This window comes from Eptatretus burgeri, chromosome 2, assembly GCF_056783735.1.
Source record: "Eptatretus burgeri isolate ZD-2024b chromosome 2, Ebu_testis_v1, whole genome shotgun sequence".
Lineage (NCBI taxonomy): Eukaryota > Metazoa > Chordata > Myxini > Myxiniformes > Myxinidae > Eptatretus > Eptatretus burgeri.
Window position 1 is genome coordinate 58,624,768 of NC_140962.1, and position 21,658 is coordinate 58,646,425.

The 21,658-nt window shown below is 40.8% G+C and overlaps 1 protein-coding gene across 2 annotated transcripts in view; it reads left to right on the forward strand.

Moving 5' to 3' along the window:
• Positions 1-1,680: 1,680 nt before the first annotated feature.
• Positions 1,681-21,658, forward strand: part of TBCE (tubulin folding cofactor E) — a 61,681-nt gene continuing 41,703 nt past the window's right edge. Inside the window, exons 1-4 of one of the 2 annotated variants that reach the window (XM_085869457.1) lie at positions 1,681-1,789; positions 10,121-10,226; positions 15,051-15,135; positions 15,319-15,501. In XM_085869457.1, coding sequence (XP_085725583.1) covers positions 1,787-1,789; positions 10,121-10,226; positions 15,051-15,135; positions 15,319-15,501 — 377 coding nt within the window. In that variant the 5' untranslated portion in view covers positions 1,681-1,786. Of the gene's footprint in view, positions 1,790-7,070; positions 7,217-10,120; positions 10,227-15,050; positions 15,136-15,318; positions 15,502-21,658 lie in introns of those variants that run through there. The other variant, XM_085869456.1, reaches the window with a different exon arrangement.

The following is a 21,658-nucleotide window of genomic DNA, read 5'->3' on the forward strand; positions in this document are numbered from 1 at the left end:
AGGTCAAATATGTCTATATACGTCAATATGCATTGGAGATATGTTACACATAGGTTCAAAGCACGTTACTCATCGGTTAAAAATTAAGTTTCGGGTACGCTAAACATTACCTCGAGATGTGTTTCAACTTACGTGTAACTTACAAGTAACGTGTATCAACGATCGCATAACGTGCCTCCAACTTATGGCCAGTGTATGTGGAACTTGTGAATCATATGCTGGCATACGTCAAAAAATTTTGAGTATGCTTAATATTTCTCGACAAGCTCGGCGTACTACGATGTATGCCAGCGTGCTTCAGTGTGCTTTTAAAGTATACAAAACTTACCCATAACGTATTCGACGTGTGCCAGCGTATTTGCCAAATTTTTCATACGTCGTCATATGCTGGCGAAAACGTCAAGGTGTGACAGGGCATGACGGTGATGTTGACACTTCGATGCCTAGTGCGGTTATGACTTGAATCGTCGAGCCGCAGCCTTTTAATAGCCTACGCCACATGATCGTCGGCGATACGCTGCCGCGCGCTATGCATACGTTAGACTATCGTTGGGCATAGGTTGTGAACGCCGACAACACGCTAAGCATTCGTTGGTATGTTATCGAAACGTTCTGTGTACGTTACTAATACGTTATGCATACGTCCAACTCATTATGAATACGTCCAAAACAAAAAAAACATCAATAGTTCAGCGTACGCCAGCGTTTTACATACATTTTGATACGTTGCCATACGCTGGCTAAAACGTCAAGGTGTGACAGGGTTCTCAGAGCAAGAGAGGTCCACGTGTTCATTTTCGTCTGACGATGGTTGGCATGCATTTACATTTATCAACTTCCAGTTGTTAGGTATTGTTGAATTCGTTTTTGTAAAGTTTCTGATTTTGTTTTTTTTTTTTAATCTAATTTGTGTCACATCCGTGGTAAACAGGTGAACTTACTGCCTTGCATGAAGTAGATTTTCGATCGTTATCGCAAGGGTCAGTCACACAGAAAAGATTGTGAATGAATCGCATGGCAGTCATTTCGGCCCTCAAGACCGGCGCATAATTCCTTTGGGATGTCGTCATTTGAACTCTGGGACATTTGCATCTTTGGTCATTGAATCAAACCACCAATTATTTTTTAAAGTCAAATTTGTTTTTGGGGTTCTGCACGTAACTTTGGTTATTTATATTTTCTCTGGAGCGATTGTGACAGCTGGTAATTGCCTATACACCGCCCAAGTAAAGGAATTACCGAAGACGTTAAAAATGGTATGTGCTGCTTCCTTGCTTCGTGCTCAGCATTTACAGGAACGAGTACGGACACACAATGCTGGGAAGGTCATGGCAAACCACCTAATGTAACGCTTGCCAAGAAACCGCTCCGGCAGCACCAACGCCGTGTGAAGAGTCAAATCCGTACATGGTGGATCTACCTCCAACGTTTATATCATCTTCACATTTCGAAAGCCTGCTCCTTATCACCCTCTGTCCAAATCATCGATGTAAATCGAGTGCTCATCCTTAATATGAACGTGAGGATCGAAAGGTATTGGGTTTTTTATTTCCTGTTATACATATTAATATAATCCATAATGTAGACAACATTCGAATTATTAAGTTCAAAGTAAAAACAATAAGGAAACTGAGATTTTGTTTTTTAAGATGATTTAATAAAACAAATAATGCTTCCCTCAGGATAGTGATCATGGCATTGGTGGGAAACCAACCAATCAGCACGCTGTCACCAAGCTCCTCCCACTATAAAACAAGTGGTTCCGGGTTGCGTTGCGTTCCAGCTGATGGTGGGTTATGTTTGTTGTGATCCTGATGATTGGGTTATAACGTTTGTGATGTTTATAAAAATCTTCATTACGACAATGAACTCTGGGAATCACGTGTTTTAATATCGCAGTCTTGGCGGGGTTATTATTTTATTATTATTTACTTATCGTTGCTTTTCACTCCGAAGTTATTCTGCAGTCAGTGCTGTAACGGGGGGGCTCGATCTTTCTCCCCCCTTCGCCATAAACATGATTACAGTTTTATTGTTCATACAAACATGTTGTTCTTACCTGACTTGATTATTTTTATAACGAATGAATAACCTGTCCTTTACATATGGGATAAATACTCACCCCCCCCACCACCCCCCCTCTCAAACAACCTGTCCTCTGCATGTGGGATAAACACACACCCCCCCATCCCCCCCTCTCAAATAACGTGTCTTCTACATGTGGGATAAACACTCACCCCCCCCATCCCCCCCTCAAACAACCTGTCCATGACATATGGGATAAACACTCACACCCCCCTCTCAAACAACCTGTTCTCTACATATGGGATAAACACTCACCCCCCCTCTCAAACAACCTGTCCTCTACATATGGGATAAACACTCACCCCCCCTCTCAAACAACCTGTCCTCTACATATGGGATAAGCACTCACCCCCCTCTCAAACAACCTGTCCTCTACATATGGGATAAACACTCACCCCCCCTCTCAAACAACCTGTCCTCTACATATGGGATAAACACTCACCCCCCCCTCCCAAACAACCTCTCCTCGACGTATGGGATAACCACTCCCCCCCCCTCTCAACCAAACTGTCCTCTACATATGGGATAAACACTCACCCCCCCCTCTCAAACAACCTGTCCTCTACATATGGGATAAACACTCACCCCCCTCTCAAACAACCTGTCCTCTACATATGGGATAAACACTCACCCCCTCTCTCGAACACCCTGTCCTTCACATGTGGGATAAACACTCACCCCCCTCTCAAACAACCTGTCCTCTACATATGGGATAAACACTCATCCCCCCTCTCAAATAACCTGTCCTCTACATATGGGATAAACACTCACCCCCCCTCTCGAACAACCTGTCCTCTACATGTGGGATAAACACTCACCCCCCCATCCCCCCTCTCAAACAACCTGTCCTCTACATATGGGATAAACACTCACACCCCCCTCTCAAACAACCTATCCTCTACATATGGGATAAACACTCACCCCCCTCTCAAACAACCTGTCCTCTACATATGGGATAAACACTCACCCCCCTCTCAAACAACCTGTCCTCCTCATATGGGATAAACACTCACACACCCCCCTCTAGAACAACCTGTCCTCTACATATGGGATAAACACTCACCCCCCCTCTCAAACAACCTGTCCTCTACATATGGGATAAACACTCAACCCCCCATCCCCCCTCTCAAACAACCTGTCCTCTACATATGGGATAAACACTCACCCCCCCTCTCAAACAACCTGTCCTCTACATATGGGATAAACACTCACCCCCCTCTCAAACAACCTGTCCTTTTACATATGGGATAAACACTCACCCCCCTCTCAAACAACCTGTCCTCTACATATGGGATAAACACTCACCCCCTCATCCCCCTCTCAAACAACCTGTCCTCTACATATGGGATAAACACTCACCCCCCTCTCAAACAACCTGTCCTCTACATATGGGATAAACACTCACCCCCCCATCCCCCCCTCAAACAACCTGTCCTTGACATATGGGATAAACACTCATCCCCCCTCTCAAACAACCTGTCCTTTACATATGGGATAAACACTCACCCCCTCTCAAACAACCTGTCCTCTACATATGGGATAAACACTCACCCCCCCCCCCAATTCTCCCCCTCAAACAACCTGTCCATGACATATGGGATAAACACTCACACCCCCCTCTCAAACAACCTGTTCTCTACATATGGGATAAACACTCACCCCCCCTCTCAAACAACCTGTCCTTTACATATGGGATAAACACTCACCCCCCTCTCAAACAATCTGTCCTTTACATATGGGATAAACACTCACCCCCTCTCAAACAATCTGTCCTTTCCATATGGGATAAACACTCACCCCCTCTCAAACAATCTGTCCTCTACATATGGGATAAACACTCACCCCCCTCTCAAACAACCTGTCCTCTACATATGGGATAAACACTCACCCCCATCTACCCCCTCTCAAACAACCTCTCCTTTACATATGAGATAAACACTCACCCCCTCCCCCCTTCTCTCGAACAACCTGTCCTCTACATATGGGATAAACACTCACCCCCTCTCAAACAACCTGTCCTTTACATATGGGATAAACACTCACCCCCCCCTCTCAAATAACCTGTCCTTTACATATGGGATAAACACACACACACACCTCCCTTCCCCTCGACCAACGTTTTATGGACGGGAGAAATACTCATTCCACCCCCCCACCCCATTTCCCATGAATAACCTGTACTTTACAGATGGGATAAACATTGACCCTAAAACCTCCCCCAAGGATAACCATCAGTTCTGTAACTCATCCCAGCCGTTCAGGAGTGCATAAAAGTCAAACAAACTCGCACACAGACTCTTGTCGAACTACAATGGCACTCGGTGGAGCGCAGACTTCCGCCAGGCTGATTAGTTTACCTTTTGTATCCCACTGATAGGCAGGATCTTGATTTAGACCTGAACTAAAATTTAATCAGCTTGTTCTTGTCATCGAAGCAACTTGTCCACAACTTTTTGAGATATCCTGCTATCTATCATTTTATCACTAATAACTCAATTGTGAAAAAAAAATCACCTATAAAATTCTTGGGTCTGGATTCGGATTTGGATCTGCACCAAAACGAATCAATTCCTCCTTGCTATATACCCAAGCTCTTCAAATTTCGTCCAAATTCGTCTACAACTCTTTGCGATATTTTGATCACAAACAAACAAGTGAACAAATGAAAAATCATTCGTAGAGCTACACTTGGCAAAACAGAACAAAGTAGAATGGCACTCGGTAGAGCGTTTAACCAGGTTTAACAGTTCACGTTTTTTATCCCATTGATGGGCTGGATTCGAACCAAAGTCTAATCTGCTTATTTACTGATGTGCAAATGTTCTTCAAATTTCAAGTCAATCGGATAAAAATTGACTATTCTTGAAATAATTTTAGAAATTTGTCCCATGTTGATGTTTTGACCCATGTTGACATTTTGGCCAATATTGACCTCAAAAATAATGGGTGGTTGAATTCAATGACCTGATATGCAAATGCTCTTTAAATTTCAAGTTAATTGGATAAAAATTGAGGATTTTTGAAATTTTTGCCCAAATTGGACTTTTGGCCTATTTTAGCTGATGTTGTCCTCAAAAAGATTTGGTGCTTGAATTAATTAAGCTGATATGCAAATGGTCTTCAAATTTCAAGTCTTTCGGATGAAAATTGGCAACTTTAGAAACATTTTAAATATTTGACCTATGTTGGGTTGATCTTACGGCCGATGTTGACCTCAAAAATAAGAGTTGAATTAATTGACCTGGTATGCAAATCTTGTTCAAATTTCAAGTGAATTGGATGAAATTTGAGGATTTTAGAAAATTTGGCCTCAAATTGGCCTTTTGGCCAATGTAGACCTTTTTGGTCGACCAAATTTTATGAAGTGGGACTGTGGGACTGTCGCAGGTTCAGTGATCATAATCTCTGAAAATTCCAGAACGATTGATTGAGCGGTTTGGGCTGGAGGTGAGCAGACAGACAGACAAACCAACCAACAAACAAATGAAAAATCACTCGTGGAGTGACAACTTGGAAAAAACTCTCACAAAGTGGAACGGCACTCAGTAAAGCGCAGACCTCTGCCATGTGGAACTGTTCACGTTTTGTATCCCACTGATGGGCTGGATCCGAACCAAAATCCAATCCGCTTGTTCTTGTCACCTATCCAACTCATCCACTTGTTTTGTCATAACTTGTCCACAACTTTTTAAGATATAGTGATGTATTTAGTTTTTGGCCCTATCCATCAATTTTAGAAACTAGTCCTGTGTTCACCTTTTGACCTTAATATTAATTGGTAGTTGAATTCAGTGACCTGACATGAGAATGCTCTTTTAATTTCAAGTCAAGAGGATGAAAATTGAGGATTTTAGAAGAAAAGAAAAAATAGTAATCTCACAGAGTAATTCAAGTATATCATCAAAATATTTCGGTTTTGGGGATCGAATATCGTCCGGACTAAATAAGCATCGGAATCTGGAGTGAAATCTGATGATTTAAAGAAATAATGAGTCTTCTTACTAAGCAGATATACCTATTTCCTTTAAGCACACAAGGCTACGTTCCCTCCATCTCCTTACAAGAAGATGAGAAATTTCCAAAGCATGAAACTTATCTTTTTCTCCTGTTTAGAGAATTATATTGAGCGAACAAATGATTTCAGAACGTGCCAAAATTAACCAGCTTCATTGAGCTATATGATTTAATGCATTCACTGCTCGACCTCATGCCCTGTCTCCCAGAGGGAATACTAAGCCTTAATGTCTGCCAGATCTGTATCTATATTTTCGGAGGTTTTGTGAGGTGCTCTCCAGGGAATCAAAGCAAATCTGGTTTAAAAAAAAACAAAACATGTTTTGAAATAAAGTTATTACATTTGCACCAGACCATGAACTGATGTACCACGTAACGCGTGCACAGACAAGCAGGCAATGTGGCGTATTATCTGTAATGTCTTTTTTTCACGGGCAATTAAACTTTGCGTTGTCTCCAGGGTTCTACGTTGAACAGCATCACTTTTGTGGATAAAGTCATTATTTGAACGAATTCATTTAATTTCTTTAACTGCTGCGGGCTTGTTCAAGACTGGCTTTAAAGTTTAAGGGATCCTTTATAGTATGCAGCCACAGCCTGGCTAGCTGTTCTTTATCAACCATTTAATTGGAGTGCTTGCTTGAGTGCTTAAGCCACTTGCCGAGTGCCCTCCAGTTGCTTGCGGTACAGTTCTTGGCCCATTCGGGATGTACAGTCGGCAGTTGCGACAATGTAGAGGTACATGATTTACAAAGGTTCCATCGTTTCTCTTTGCAAGTTTCAAATGAAAATATATTTGATAACACCCAATTTCAGAGCCGTTTGCTGTGTTCACATGTTTTCTAAATTACAGAGCCAAATTTTTTTTTCCCACCCATCACATGACGCTTGGTAGCTGATTATAAAGTTTAATGTTTATGTATATCTCTCTGAAACATCAATAATGCAACGTTGTTTTAATAACCTCTTAGCCTGGTGCTGGCTTACTGGTTCGGGTGGTGGCTTGGGATCCTCGGGGTCCTGAGATCGAGCCCCGCTGGCCACTGAACTAACATCAGGGGTGTTGACTCAGCCTGTCATCCTTCCGAAGGTCGGCGAAATGAGCACCAGTATACTGGTAATTATCCCTCCGTGACGAAGGTCACTAAAGCGTTGGCATCAGGAAGGGCATCTGGCCATAAAAACATTGCCACAAGAAAGAGTACCATGATTGGAGCCTGCAAAAAGCTGACCCCTCCTCAGGGATAAAGGCTTTAAAATGGTGTGATGATATTTTGTATAATCTCTTCACTAAAATTCTCCCAAAACAAGGGTGAAGACTACTCTATGTTTTTGGGTTGTATATAGTATATACTGTATTCGGTAATCACACTGACACCAATCTGCCGATTCCTGAAGAGTTGCCGATATCTGCCCAGCACAAAGTGCGTGCGTGCGCGTGTTCATAAGCATTACACTCACTCTCTCTCTCTCCCTCTATCCGTATATCCCTCTATCCCTATCTCCCTCTATCTCCCTCTATCTCCATCTATCTCCCTCTATATCACTCTATCACTCCATCTCCCTCTATATCACTCCATCTCCCTCTATATCACTCCATCTCCCTCTATATCACTCCATCTCCCTCTATATCACTCCATCTCCCTCTATATCACTCCATCTCCCTCTATATCACTCCATCTCCCTCTATATCACTCCATCTCCCTCTATATCACTCCATCTCCCTCTATATCACTCCATCTCCCTCTATATCACTCCATCTCCCTCCATCTCCCTCCATCTCCCTCCATCTCCCTCCATATCCCTCCATCTCCCTCCATCTCCCTCCATCTCCCTCCATCTCCCTCCATATCCCTCCATATCCCTCCATATCCCTCTATCCCGGAACACTCGCCCGCTCGGGGTGGCGGTGATGTACATCCGGGCGCGCAATAAAGCGGAGTTACTGCTAATGCTCTCACTCTCCATGTTCCGCTGCACCTCGGACACTACATCTCCCACCTCTTTCTCTCCCCCCTCGCTCTGCCCCCGCCTTATACAGAGCAGCTCTGTCTCTCTCTCTCTCTCTCTCTCTCTCTCTCTCTCTCTCTCTCTCTCTCTCTCTCTCTCTCTCTCTCTCTCTCTCTCTCTCTCTCTCTCTCTCTCTCTCTCTCTCCCTCTCCCTCTCCCTCTCCCTCTCCCTCTCCCTCTCCCTCTCCCCCTTCCCCTCCCCCTCCCTCTCCCTCTCCCCCTCCCCCTCTCCCCCTCTCCCCTCTCCCCCTCTCCCCCTCTCCCCCTCTCCCCCTCTCCCCCTCTCCCCCTCTCCCCCTCTCCCCCTCTCCCCCTCTCCCCCTCTCCCCCTCTCCCCCTCTCCCCCTCTCCCCCTCTCTTCCTCGCTCTGCCCCGCCTTATACAGAGCAGCTCTCTCCCCCTCTCTCTCCCTCTCTCTCCCTCTCTCTCCCCCTCTCTCTCCCCCTCTCTCTCCCCCTCTTCCTCACTCTGCCCCCACCTAATACAGGGCAGCACCCTCCCACGCGTCTTGGCTGTGTTTGTCCTTGAGACCCATCCGAGATACTCAGGTCCAAAATTTTGCTTTTCCAACATGGCTGCCACACCGCGTGACTTATGACATCATAATTACCATTAAAACATTCAACACGAGTAGTCGCTCCTACGTTGAAAATGTTGTCTCAATCCGACAAGAGGTTGCCGAGAAAACAAAGTTAGCATGGACGGACACCCTAAAAACATAATGCCCCTGGCGACTTTGTCAGCGGAAGCATAAAAATATGACAAAAACAATGATAACATTGTAACAAAGCATATATTAGTTAAATCTTATAATATTAACAACAATAATAATAGTACATTCGTAATATTTGGCAACAATAATAACGAACGTATAATCCCTCCCTCTCCCCACCCTGGCCCAAACACATCTGGCCTTGGTTCCCTTCATGTACAGCCTTTTGGCTGCTGGTTGCATCATTGGTTAGGGGCGCGGCTATGCCTCTGATGCAGTGCCCCTATTACCAGTACACGTGCTCATTTCGTGGACCTCGGAAGGATGACAGGCTGAGTCAACCCCCTGGTGTTAATTCAATGGAAATCGGGGCTCAAACTCAGGACCCTTGGATCCCAAGCCACCACCATAACTGCTAAGCCAACACCAGGCTTTGGTCTTGGTTAACAGAAACCTTATGCTCAAGCGGGTATACAAGGGCGTGAAGACAAATGACAATTTGGTCCAATGGTCCAACGTGCCCACTCTGCAATAAATGCGAAAAATACAGTCCCACGAAAAAGTGGTATATAAATCCTGTTCAACCTACTTTATCATCTGACTTCAACAAAGGAGCAAAATGTCAATGAATTATCTCATAATTGCTCCCTCAAATTGAGTGTTGCATCACGTAATTCTGAGTATGATTTTACATTGAGCATTTCACATGGAATCACTGGGTTATTGGATTCAATGAAACCCATCATTTAATTAATAATTTACAAACTTTCCTTCATTGCCACTCCTGTGTACTATCCTGGACCTTAAACAGAGAATGTAAATACATGTAATATTGAAGAAGTCAGGGAGACCAAGTTAATAATGTAGAACTAGGGGATTAGAGCAAAGTCTTTTCACGTGAAAACTCATCGGTACATCCGGGTGTTCCGAGCTCGGTCGCCTGGAATGGTGATGGCGGACAAGCCTTCTCACGTGGCCATCTGATCTGTACGTGTTGAATGGGTAGTACACAGTGTCGTTGGTGGATGTAAGTCCATGGTACATGCATACATAGAATTGCCTTTTTTGATATAGTCGGATAGCTTTTATTTGATTACTTATTTCGCTTTACGCAGGGACAGACATCCATTCACCGCTTTTCATTTGCTGGTCCCATGGGTTAGGAAATTAGGATTTCTGTAGAAATTATTTTGCTTTAATTCCAAGATGCATAGAACTGGCAAAAATGTTTTGGAGTAAACGACCTTGTTTGTTGCTTTGTGATTGACCTTCAATATTGGTTGTGCTTTATTATTTGAGGCTGAAGTGAACAACGAAATGGCCATGGTGGAAGTGGGGGCACGGGTGGTGTGTCGTAATGAACATGGTACAGTCAGGTTCAAGGGACAAGTTCTTCAAACAAAAGGTGAGATTAAAATAATAATAATAATAATAATAATAATAATAAAAAACCTTAATGCAGAGAAGGTGTATTTGTGGAATGTTTATCATTGTTTGCACTATTTGTAAATTAATAAGAATTCAGATTTCTTCATGAGTTTTTATTTTATTTTATTTTATTAACACGAACTCACTGAACCAAAAGCAATGGATTAGTTGATGCTTTGTAACTACGAAAGCCATTTGTTTTGGGATGAGTTGCTTATTGTAGCAAAAGTGTGTTGAACTTATCCCTCAACATATTGTTACGGTTGTGGAAATTCACAGAACACCATTCAGGTTCCCCGAAGATCAGTTATTTCGGTAAGTGTGTGTTCCAGGTTCGATTTCCCCACCGATGTATAACGGGAATTGTTCGTGTGCCGGGCTGTGCATCTCTGCGTTAGCCGTTATTCTGTTCTATCCTTTATTTCAAATAAAGAACAACTCAACAACCTCGTCAATCTCCACAACACAGCGACCCTCCTCTACAAACAAAAACACCACTCCCAGAAAGCCACCGAAGAAGGAAACAGAAATGACGGTTGGGGCGGGTCCCTCAGAACGGCATAAACACGGATGACGGTTATTACAACAACAACAACAACAACAACAACAACAACAACAGAGCCAAGCCGATCACTCCTGGGATTTTCCCCCGTGCACCGGGAAGGGAGGGGCGAACGCCCCGGGGGCGATAAAAAGCCGCGTTTGCTGCCCGAAGAGGCAGTTGAGTTGGTGTGGGGAGTTCGGAGTCGGTGGGAGTTGGGAGTGGAGAGACGCCCCGTTGAGAGCTGGAGAGTTCAGTGTTGGAGTGCGGGCAGTTGGTTCACTGGGGGTTTGCCGGCGCAACCAGGAGGCCGGAGTCGAGACCCGTTCACTCCTCCAGTGCATCGTCGGCTAGGCCAGGCCGCAGTGGAGGCCGGACGACCAGGGGAGACGGTCGGAGCTCGGGGGTCCAGGCAAAGATGCCGAGGGTCGCCGAACAAGGACCCATCGAGCCACCACGAGGGTGGCCAGGTAGCCCGCCCAGTCTCTCGGAGCCCCTTCAGTCATCCCGGCTCTGAGAAATTATAAAGGCTCACGAGCCCAGTTCTTTCTTTCTTGGGTTTTGCATGAAAGTCTGTGGCGCCTTGTCCTTAAGTAGTGAATTGTGTAAGTGCGTGCTGTAAATGATCATAGGAATCGGCTGTAGGCTTTTTGCTCGTGTCCTATCCCCATCCCCCCATTCATTGCATTGCCTGTATGGAAATTAATGTCCCCGTTGTTGAATGTCACCTGCTCGTTGCGTCCCTTCCTCACATTGACTGCCATGGAATGTTCCGGATATTAGCTGGCTGATTATCAAGCCGATAAAACGTACATCTGGTCCGATGGGACTTGGCGATATAAAACCGCTCGGCAATCGCATACGGAACGAGCTGCTTAAGCGGCTCTATTTCGTGCAGGCCCCGTCGAGGTATAAACTCCCGGTATCTCTGCACGAATAATTAGGTACGTCGACAATTCGGCGATCGACCCTGTTGCGTGTGGACAGAGGGATTGGCTGGTTTATGGTGTGTTAAAAACACCCGTAGCTGGGTTTCGGTGTTGTTCCGGATGCTACGACTAGAGTGCGCGTTCGGTGGGCACGCGCGGCCGCAATTGGGCAAAGGTGGTCGTCCGCACGCCGAACGGGCGGAAATCTACAACAATATCAACAATATTGTCCTTTGCACAAATATGATGGCCACAAATTAAAGCTTTACATAATCTGGAAAACAAAAGTGACATGTAACGACATTCAAAACTAGAGGGGCACTCAGTAGAGCACATACCTCTGCCATGCAATGCCTGATCCACGAGAACATATCGAGCCCAATACATTTTTAAACAAGAAAAAGAACAACCAGAGATTGCAGACCCTCACCAAGACTTGTTTTGTGTGGTGTGTTGTTTGGTGCGTGTGTAGTTATGTGTGGTGCATTTTGTGTGGCGTTTGTGTTCTGGTGTGTTACGTAATTAATAAGAGACATAATTAGAACTGCCATTTTATAACTGCTGGCAGTGATGGCCGAGTACCAAGACGCCCTGCTTTGATGGGATAACCCCGCCTGACCCATGATGTGTTTTTTTAGTATTATTCAATTGAATCCAGGATGGGATTAAAATCAATTCAATTCAAGTCAAATGGAAGACCCAATAAGTACAGTCCTGCATTGGAGTAAACAGAAGGAACCCAGACAAGCAAAAAGGAAAGATGAAGTCATCAGGAGGATCCTGGATAGGATTTGCATTTCAGCTGCTACTCCTCTACCCTCAAACCCATCCATCCAATTGAGCCTTATTTAAAAATTTTTTAAAAAAAACCCCACATCAAAAAAATTTAATGATTCTGGCTGCCAGACCATGTGTTTGATCAAGTTGAAATTTAAAACATCTATTCCCCATCGCCACGAGATCACAATTTTAAAGTTTCACATTGATTGATTAAGCATTTCCAGAGAAAACATTATTAAATATTTTCTTAAAACCAATATAGCTGCCAAATCATGTGACCTATAGCATCATCTGTGTGAACCTTTTGTTCCTCATGGATAGACGGTCATATGTGTAAAGTTAAAACTTGATCTGTTCAGCCATTTCAGAGAAGAAGATTTTTGAAGGTTAAAAAGAAAATAAAATGGCTGCCAAATCACATGACCGATGATGTCATCAAAAAAAACTTGTCGACCTTTTTATCCCTAGATGACCCTCAAAATATTTCATACTGATTGGATGTAGCGTTCTACATATGCAATTATGACGTCATAACAAAGGCACCTATGACATCATAAAGAAATTTCACACTCATTCCCCATGCATACTACTTGCTGTGTCAAATTTAAAAAAAATGTCCTTGGTGCGGTTTCAGAGATACAGAGGTCCAATTTATTTTCCGTTTTTCCAACATGGCTGCCACACCACGTGGCCAATGATGTCATAATTAACATTGAAACATTCTGCATCGGTAGTCGCACCAATGGTGAAAAATTTGTCTCAATCTGACAAGCGGTTGCGAAGAAATACACGAAACTTCTGTGCGGACAAACAAACGGACCCAAATGCAATACCCATCCTTCGGTAAGGGCAAATGTCATGCTATGTATCGTTTTTGGCCCGATCTCTCAATGGTGAAGAATCACTTTAAAAATTACATAATTCTCGTGTCGAGATCTGGATTCAGATCTTCACCAAAACCTAATCAATTTGGCCTTGCCACACACCCAACGTGTCCTCCAAGTTTTGTCCGAATCCGTACACAACTTTTTGAGATGTCCTGCTATATATTGTTTTTTTGGCCCAATCTCTCAATGGTGAAGAATCAATGAAAAAATTATAGTAGCCATATCCGGATCTTCACCAAAATCTAATCACGTTGTCCTTGTCGCACACTCAACCTGTCCACAAAATTTCATCTGCATCCGTCCTTAACTTTTTGAGATATCGTGCTATATATTAGTTTAGCCCGATCTCTCAATGGTGAAGAATCACTTAAAAATCATCAAATTCGGATAGTCAACAAAATTGAATCAATTCTTCCTTGTCACACACCCACTATGTCCACCAAGTTTCGTCCAAATTCATCCACAACTTTTTGAAATATCGTTCTATATATCATTTTTGGCCCTCTCAATGGTGAAGAATCGCTTAAAAAATTCTTGTAGTCTGATCCAGATCCAGATCTTCAACAAAATGTAATCAGTTTGTCCTTGTCACACATTGACCCTGTCCACAAAATTTCATCCGGATCCGTCCACAACTTTTTGAGATATCCTGCACACAGACAAACAAACAATCAAGACGATGACGTCGTGCAGAGCATGACACTTGCAAAATCCATGAAACAAATTTGACCTCAAAAATAATTGGTGGTTGAATTCATTGATCAAACTTGCAACTCCTCTTCAAATTTCAACTCGATCGGATGAAAATTGAGGATTTTAGAAATTCAGCCTCTCTTAACCTTTTGGCCTATGTGGACCTCAAAAATAATTGGTGGTTGAATGAATTGACCTGATATGAAAAACCCATTCAAGTTTCAAGTCAATCAGATCAAAATTGAGGATTTCATAATCTCAGGAGGTGAAGCTTTTGACCTAAAAAAAAACAAACAAAAAAAACAATAGGCTTCTTTCTTATGACAAACTCTACCATGTGGTGAAGTTTCCTGAAGATCAGTTTAAAATTGTGACCTTTAGGCGACAAACAGACAGACAGAATAACAAATGCGACAAACCAATATACTTGAAAAATCTTCGATTTTGCAAGTAACAGACAGACGGAAAAGGGTGAAAGCATAACCTCCTTCACCTTTGGTGGCAGAGGTAACGAGGCTTGTACGTTACTTTGACAGCTCATTGAGGTAATATCTAATACCTGTGGTGTGTCCAATCACAACATTCATTAGAAATCACAAGCCGATCCAATATTATTCAGTCATTTATGTGTCGACTCTACCTGGCTGCTATTTTTCATAATTGCATGAGGTGAAGCTATCCCACTTGCACGGTATTTCTTGTAGATCAAAGCAGGAGTTTAGAATTTCGTCGTAGTGCCGGCACATAATGGCCCAATCTTTTAGAAAGGCAGCACGGATCTTTAACGTCAAGTGAATGGTCACAGAGGGGATAGCTCACTAAACTTCCCCTCTAACGGACAACCTCATTGATGCATTGCCCTGCCTGAGAAGTACAAGCCTGGCATCAAACCAAGACTTGACCACTGAAGGGCCAGAACACTATCCTATTTGCCTCACTAATGCTGTAAAATCGCTGTTTTATCATTGCAGGGCTCTGGCTGGGGGTGGAGTGGGACAACCCAGAAAGAGGTTTACATGATGGCAGCCATGAAGGCAAACAGTATTTTAAATGCACGTGAGTATTCTTCATGGACACATTTCCAAAACCTTCAAAGGTTTTAACCAATGTGTTCTGCTTTCTTAACAGTGCTTCTACATTTAGAGTTTGCTGGCTTTTTTTTGTAACCACTCTGTGATATCAAATCTTGAATCAAGGATTCTCTACACTGAACTTTAACCTTCATGGTTTGCACAACAGGCACCCGACAGGAGGGTCATTTGTTCGTCTGAATAAGGTGAACTTTGGCATCAATTTCTTGCTTGCTTTGGAAGAGCAGTATTCCAGTAATGTTCAGTTGGACAACGATTCTTTGCCCGTCTGGAAGGGACACAAAAAGCCTGTCATTTTAGTCGGCATGGAGAAAGTGCTCCAAAAGCAGAGGTGTGTTGTGGATTGATTGTTTATTTTGGTACATATTTTGTATGTAGATTCTGTATTTGATGTGCTGTCTCCATTAACAATATCACATCTTATCGCATCAATATCACATTATAAACCTTCTCCATATCAGCAAAACATAAACCTTCTCCATATCTGCAAAATATAAACCTTCTCCATATCTGCAAAATATAAACCTTCTCCATATCTGCAAAATATAAACCTTCCCCATATCTGCAAAACGTAAACCTTCCCCATATCTGTAAAATATAAACCTTCTCCATATCTGTAAAATATAAACCTTCTCCATATCTGTAAAATATAAACCTTCCCCATATCTGCAAAACATAAACCTTCTCCATATCTGCAAAACATAAACCTTCTCCATATCTGCAAAACATAAACCTTCTCCAGATCTGCAAAACATAAACCTTCTCCAGATCTGCAAAACATAAACCTTCTCCAGATCTGCAAAACATAAACCTTCTCCAGATCTCAAAACATAAACCTTCCACATATCTTCGAAAAATGTAAACCTTCCACATATCTTCGAAAAATGTAAACCTTCCCCAGATGTTTACAAAATGTAAACCATCCCCATATGTTTACAAAATGTAAACCATCCCCATATATTTACAAAATGTAAACCTTCCCCATATATTTCCAAAATGTAAACCATCCCCATATATTTCCAAAATGTAAACCTTCCCCATATATTTACAAAATGTAAACCTTCCCCATATATTTACAAAATGTAAACCTTCCCCATATATTTACAAAATGTAAACCTTCCCCATATATTTACAAAATGTAAACCTTCCCCATATATTTACAAAATGTAAACCTTCCCCATATATTATTTTACAAAATGTAAACCTTCCCCATATATTATTTTACAAAATGTAAACCTTCCCCATATATTATTTTACAAAATGTAAACCTTCCCCATATATTATTTTACAAAATGTAAACCTTCCCCATATATTTATTTTACAAAATGTAAAACTTCCCCATATATTTATTTTACAAAATGTAAACCTTCCCCATATGTTTACAAAATGTAAACCATCCCCATATGTTTACAAAATGTAAACCATCCCCATATATTTACAAAATGTAAACCTTCCCCATATATTTCCAAAATGTAAACCATCCCCATATATTTCCAAAATGTAAACCATCCCCATATATTTCCAAAATGTAAACCATCCCCATATATTTCCAAAATGTAAACCATCCCCATATATTTACAAAATGTAAACCTTCCCCATATATGTACAAAATGTAAACCTTCCCCATATATGTACAAAATGTAAACCTTCCCCATATATGTACAAAATGTAAACCTTCCCCATATATGTACAAAATGTAAACCTTCCCCATATATGTACAAAATGTAAACCTTCTCCATATATGTACAAAATGTAAACCTTCCCCATATATGTACAAAATGTAAACCTTCCCCATATATGTACAAAATGTAAACCTTCCCCATATATTTACAAAATGTAAACCTTCCCCATATATTTACAAAATGTAAACCTTTCCCATATATTTACAAAATGTAAACCTTCCTCATATATTATTTTACAAAATGTAAACCTTCCCCATATATTACTTTACAAAATGTAAACCTTCCCCATATATTTATTTTACAAAATGTAAACCTTCCCCATATATTTATTTTACAAAATGTAAACCTTCCCCATATATTTATTTTACAAAATGTAAACCATCCCCATATGTTTACAAAATGTAAACCATCCCCATATATTTACAAAATGTAAACCTTCCCCATATATTTCCAAAATGTAAACCATCCCCATATATTTATAAAATGTAAACCATCCCCATATATTTCCAAAATATAAACCATCCCCATATATTTACAAAATGTAAACCTTCCCCATATATGTACAAAATGTAAACCTTCCCCATATATGTACAAAATGTAAACCTTCCCCATATATGTACAAAATGTAAACCTTCCCCATATATGTACAAAATGTAAACCTTCCCCATATATGTACAAAATGTAAACCTTCCCCATATATGTACAAAATGTAAACCTTCCCCATATATGTACAAAATGTAAACCTTCCCCATATATGTACAAAATGTAAACCTTCCCCATATATGTACAAAATGTAAACCTTCCCCATATATTGACAAAATGTAAACCTTCCCCATATATTTACAAAATGTAAACCTTCCCCATATATTTACAAAATGTAAACCTTCCCCATATATTGACAAAATGTAAACCTTCCCCATATATTGACAAAATGTAAACCTTCCCCATATATTATTTTTCAAAATGTAAACCTTCCCCATATATTATTTTTCAAAATGTAAACCTTCCCCATATATTATTTTACAAAATGTAAACCTTCCCCATATATTTATTTTACAAAATGTAAACCTTCCCCATATATTTATTTTACAAAATGTAAAACTTCCCCATATATTTATTTTACAAAATGTAAACCTTCCCCATATGTTTACAAAATGTAAACCATCTCCATATGTTTACAAAATGTAAACCATCCCCATATATTTACAAAATGTAAACCATCCCCATATATTTACAAAATGTAAACCTTCCCCATATATTTCCAAAATGTAAACCATCCCCATATATTTACAAAATGTAAACCATCCCCATATATTTACAAAATGTAAACCATCCCCATATATTTCCAAAATGTAAACCTTCCCCATATATGTACAAAATGTAAACCTTCCCCATATATGTACAAAATGTAAACCTTCCCCATATATGTACAAAATGTAAACCTTCCCCATATATGTACAAAATGTAAACCTTCCCCATATATGTACAAAATGTAAACCTTCCCCATATATGTACAAAATGTAAACCTTCCCCATATATGTACAAAATGTAAACCTTCCCCATATATTTACAAAATGTAAACCTTCCCCATATATTTACAAAATGTAAACCTTCCCCATATATTTCCAAAATGTAAACCATCCCCATATATTTACAAAATGTAAACCATCCCCATATATTTCCAAAATGTAAACCATCCCCATATATTTACAAAATGTAAACCTTCCCCATATATGTACAAAATGTAAACCTTCCCCATATATGTACAAAATGTAAACCTTCCCCATATGTTTACAAAATGTAAACCATCCCCATATATTTCCAAAATGTGAACCATCCCCATATATTTCCAAAATGTAAACCTTCCCCATATATTTACAAAATGTAAACCTTCCCCATATATTTACAAAATGTAAACCTTCCCCATATATTTCCAAAATGTAAACCATCCCCATATATTTCCAAAATGTAAACCATCCCCATATATTTACAAAATGTAAACCTTCCCCATATATGTACAAAATGTAAACCTTCCCCATATATGTACAAAATGTAAACCTTCCCCATATATGTACAAAATGTAAACCTTCCCCATATATGTACAAAATGTAAACCTTCCCCATATATGTACAAAATGTAAACCTTCCCCATATATGTACAAAATGTAAACCTTCCCCATATATGTACAAAATGTAAACCTTCCCCATATATGTACAAAATGTAAACCTTCCCCATATATGTACAAAATGTAAACCTTCCCCATATATGTACAAAATGTAAACCTTCCCCATATATGTACAAAATGTAAACCTTCCCCATATATGTACAAAATGTAAACCTTCCCCATATATGTACAAAATGTAAACCTTCCCCATATATGTACAAAATGTAAACCTTCCCCATATATTTACAAAATGTAAACCTTCCCCATATATTTACAAAATGTAAACCTTCCCCATATATTTACAAAATGTAAACCTTCCCCATATATTTACAAAATGTAAACCTTCCCCATATATTTACAAAATGTAAACCTTCCTCATATATTATTTTACAAAATGTAAACCTTCCCCATATTTTATTTTACAAAATGTAAACCTTCCCCATATATTTATTTTACAAAATGTAAACCTTCCCCATATATTTATTTTACAAAATGTTAAACTTCCCCATATATTTATTTTACAAAATGTAAACCTTCCCCATATATTTATTTTACAAAATGTAAACCTTCCCCATATCTTTACAAAATGTAAACCTTCCTCACATCTGGCTGTTCTTACAACAAAGCATCTGACGATTCTCTCACACTCATTATGTCTCTTCGAAAGGACCGTTTGGAACCCCCCCCCCCCGCCCCCATCTACTTTCTCAACAATCCCCTGGAAGAAGTCCTTGCATTCAAGCTTCTGGGTCTCACTATCTGCCATGATCTTTCCTGGGAAAGTCACCTGGCCTCCAAAGCCAGTCGCCGACTGGGAATCCTCCGTCGTGTAAAGTCCTTCCTTGGCCCACCTGAGCTACTGACCACAAACCTTTCGTCTGCAGCCTGATGGAGTACTGCTCTCCCCTCTGGGCAGGTGCTCCTACCTCTCACCTTTCTCGGCTTCACGCTGGGGAAACCAAGGCATTTCGGATCATCGGTATCTCCTGCGATGAGGCTGAGTCTTTGGGCCTCTCACTCTCTCTCACCGCAGGCAGGTCGGTAGTCTTTCTGTCTTCTACCGTCTCCTCTCCGGTCTCGCCTGCCTGTTCTGTCTGCGATATCTTCCCTCCATATTTCTGCAGGGTGCTCAAGATCCACCAGCAATCCCCTTCTGGTAAAACCACCAAAATTACGAATCACTGCTCACCTTCACTCTTTCATTCATCTTTTCTCCCATCTTTGGAACAAACTTCTACATATTCTTCAATCCCATTCTTCCCTCCAGGCCTTCAAAACAGCTGTTCACCACCACCTCTTATCACCCCCCATCCAAATCCTTGATCTTTTCTTCCCCCGTTAATCCACCCCAAACCCACCTCCTTCAAATTCTCTGCTTTCCTTCCTGAAAGTCCCTGTTTTGTCCATGTTGTACACCCCATGTTCCCCAAACCCACCCCCCTCCCTTTCACAGATCTACTGATGTCTCTGTTCCCCACTGTTTTGTCCTTCCCTCTCCCACCCCTTTTGTCTCATGCCATCCTTGCTGTGTATGCATTGTGTGTTAGCTCTCATACGAGTCTTGTCAATGTGTACAAAAAAAGGCATACCATATTTCTTCCAATAAATGCTTTCATCATTTTTATTTATTCATCCGACGCAAAAGGAGGGTGTTTATTGGAAGCTTGGCATCTTTCTTTCTTTCTTTCTTTTTTCAACCTTCATAACACATCTAAATTGATTGTTTTGAGGTCACAATGATGGTTGTTGGCAATATTGGCAATTGTTTAAATTTTGGAATAGTCCACTACGTGTTTCAATTCGTGGAAGTATTTTAGAATTTCTGCAGGTTCGGTTGAGAAGAACAATAGTAGACTCTCATGTGCATCTGCCTCACCGTTTGTCAAACTCCCATGGTGTTTGTTATTCTTTTCTTCAGAACTCTCAGATATGTTCTGTGTTTTTTCGGAGTTTTTTTTTTTCAGAGATTTTTCTCTGTTTTCTATTGAACAGGCCATGCTATGACTATTTCACAAATTAATCGCTCGCAATAAACTCAACCTGAGCATTCTCGGCAGAAGGGCAGTTATGAATATATAATGGTAAGCATCGGCCATTGATGTTGGTCATTGATGTTGCTGTGTGCTCTTGAAATAAAAATGGATCGTTTTTTAAAAAGTGATTTGATTGAAGAAAATGAATTTGTGTGTCCACCGCAGTTCCTGCATTGGTACATCATAAAGGGGTTAATATTACAGATGTACCTGACAAGAAATACCCATGTTCTTATTGGACATTGGGCTTTTATATAAAGACGTATTGTGTGTAAATAAGGTAATGACAGCTACTTTGAGCTTCTGTCTGCTAATGATGAAATAGGTGTTTTAAACCTGTTCGTGGAGACGATGCATGAGGTTCCATTATGTTGATGGCAGCAGTGGACGACATGTTTGTTTTTTTTTAAGGTTAAAAAAGTTATTTGGACTCTAGTTTTGCTTCGTACAATATTGCTTTTCTTTGTGTTGTTTTTTTTTTTTAATAAGGTGTGATGATGAAATAACCCTTGGATTTTTCAAAGAGATCCAATTGTTAACAAGATAAACTGGAAAGAGCAATCGGAGATTGCAGATCCTCGCTGGACTTGTTTTGCTTGGTGTTGGTAG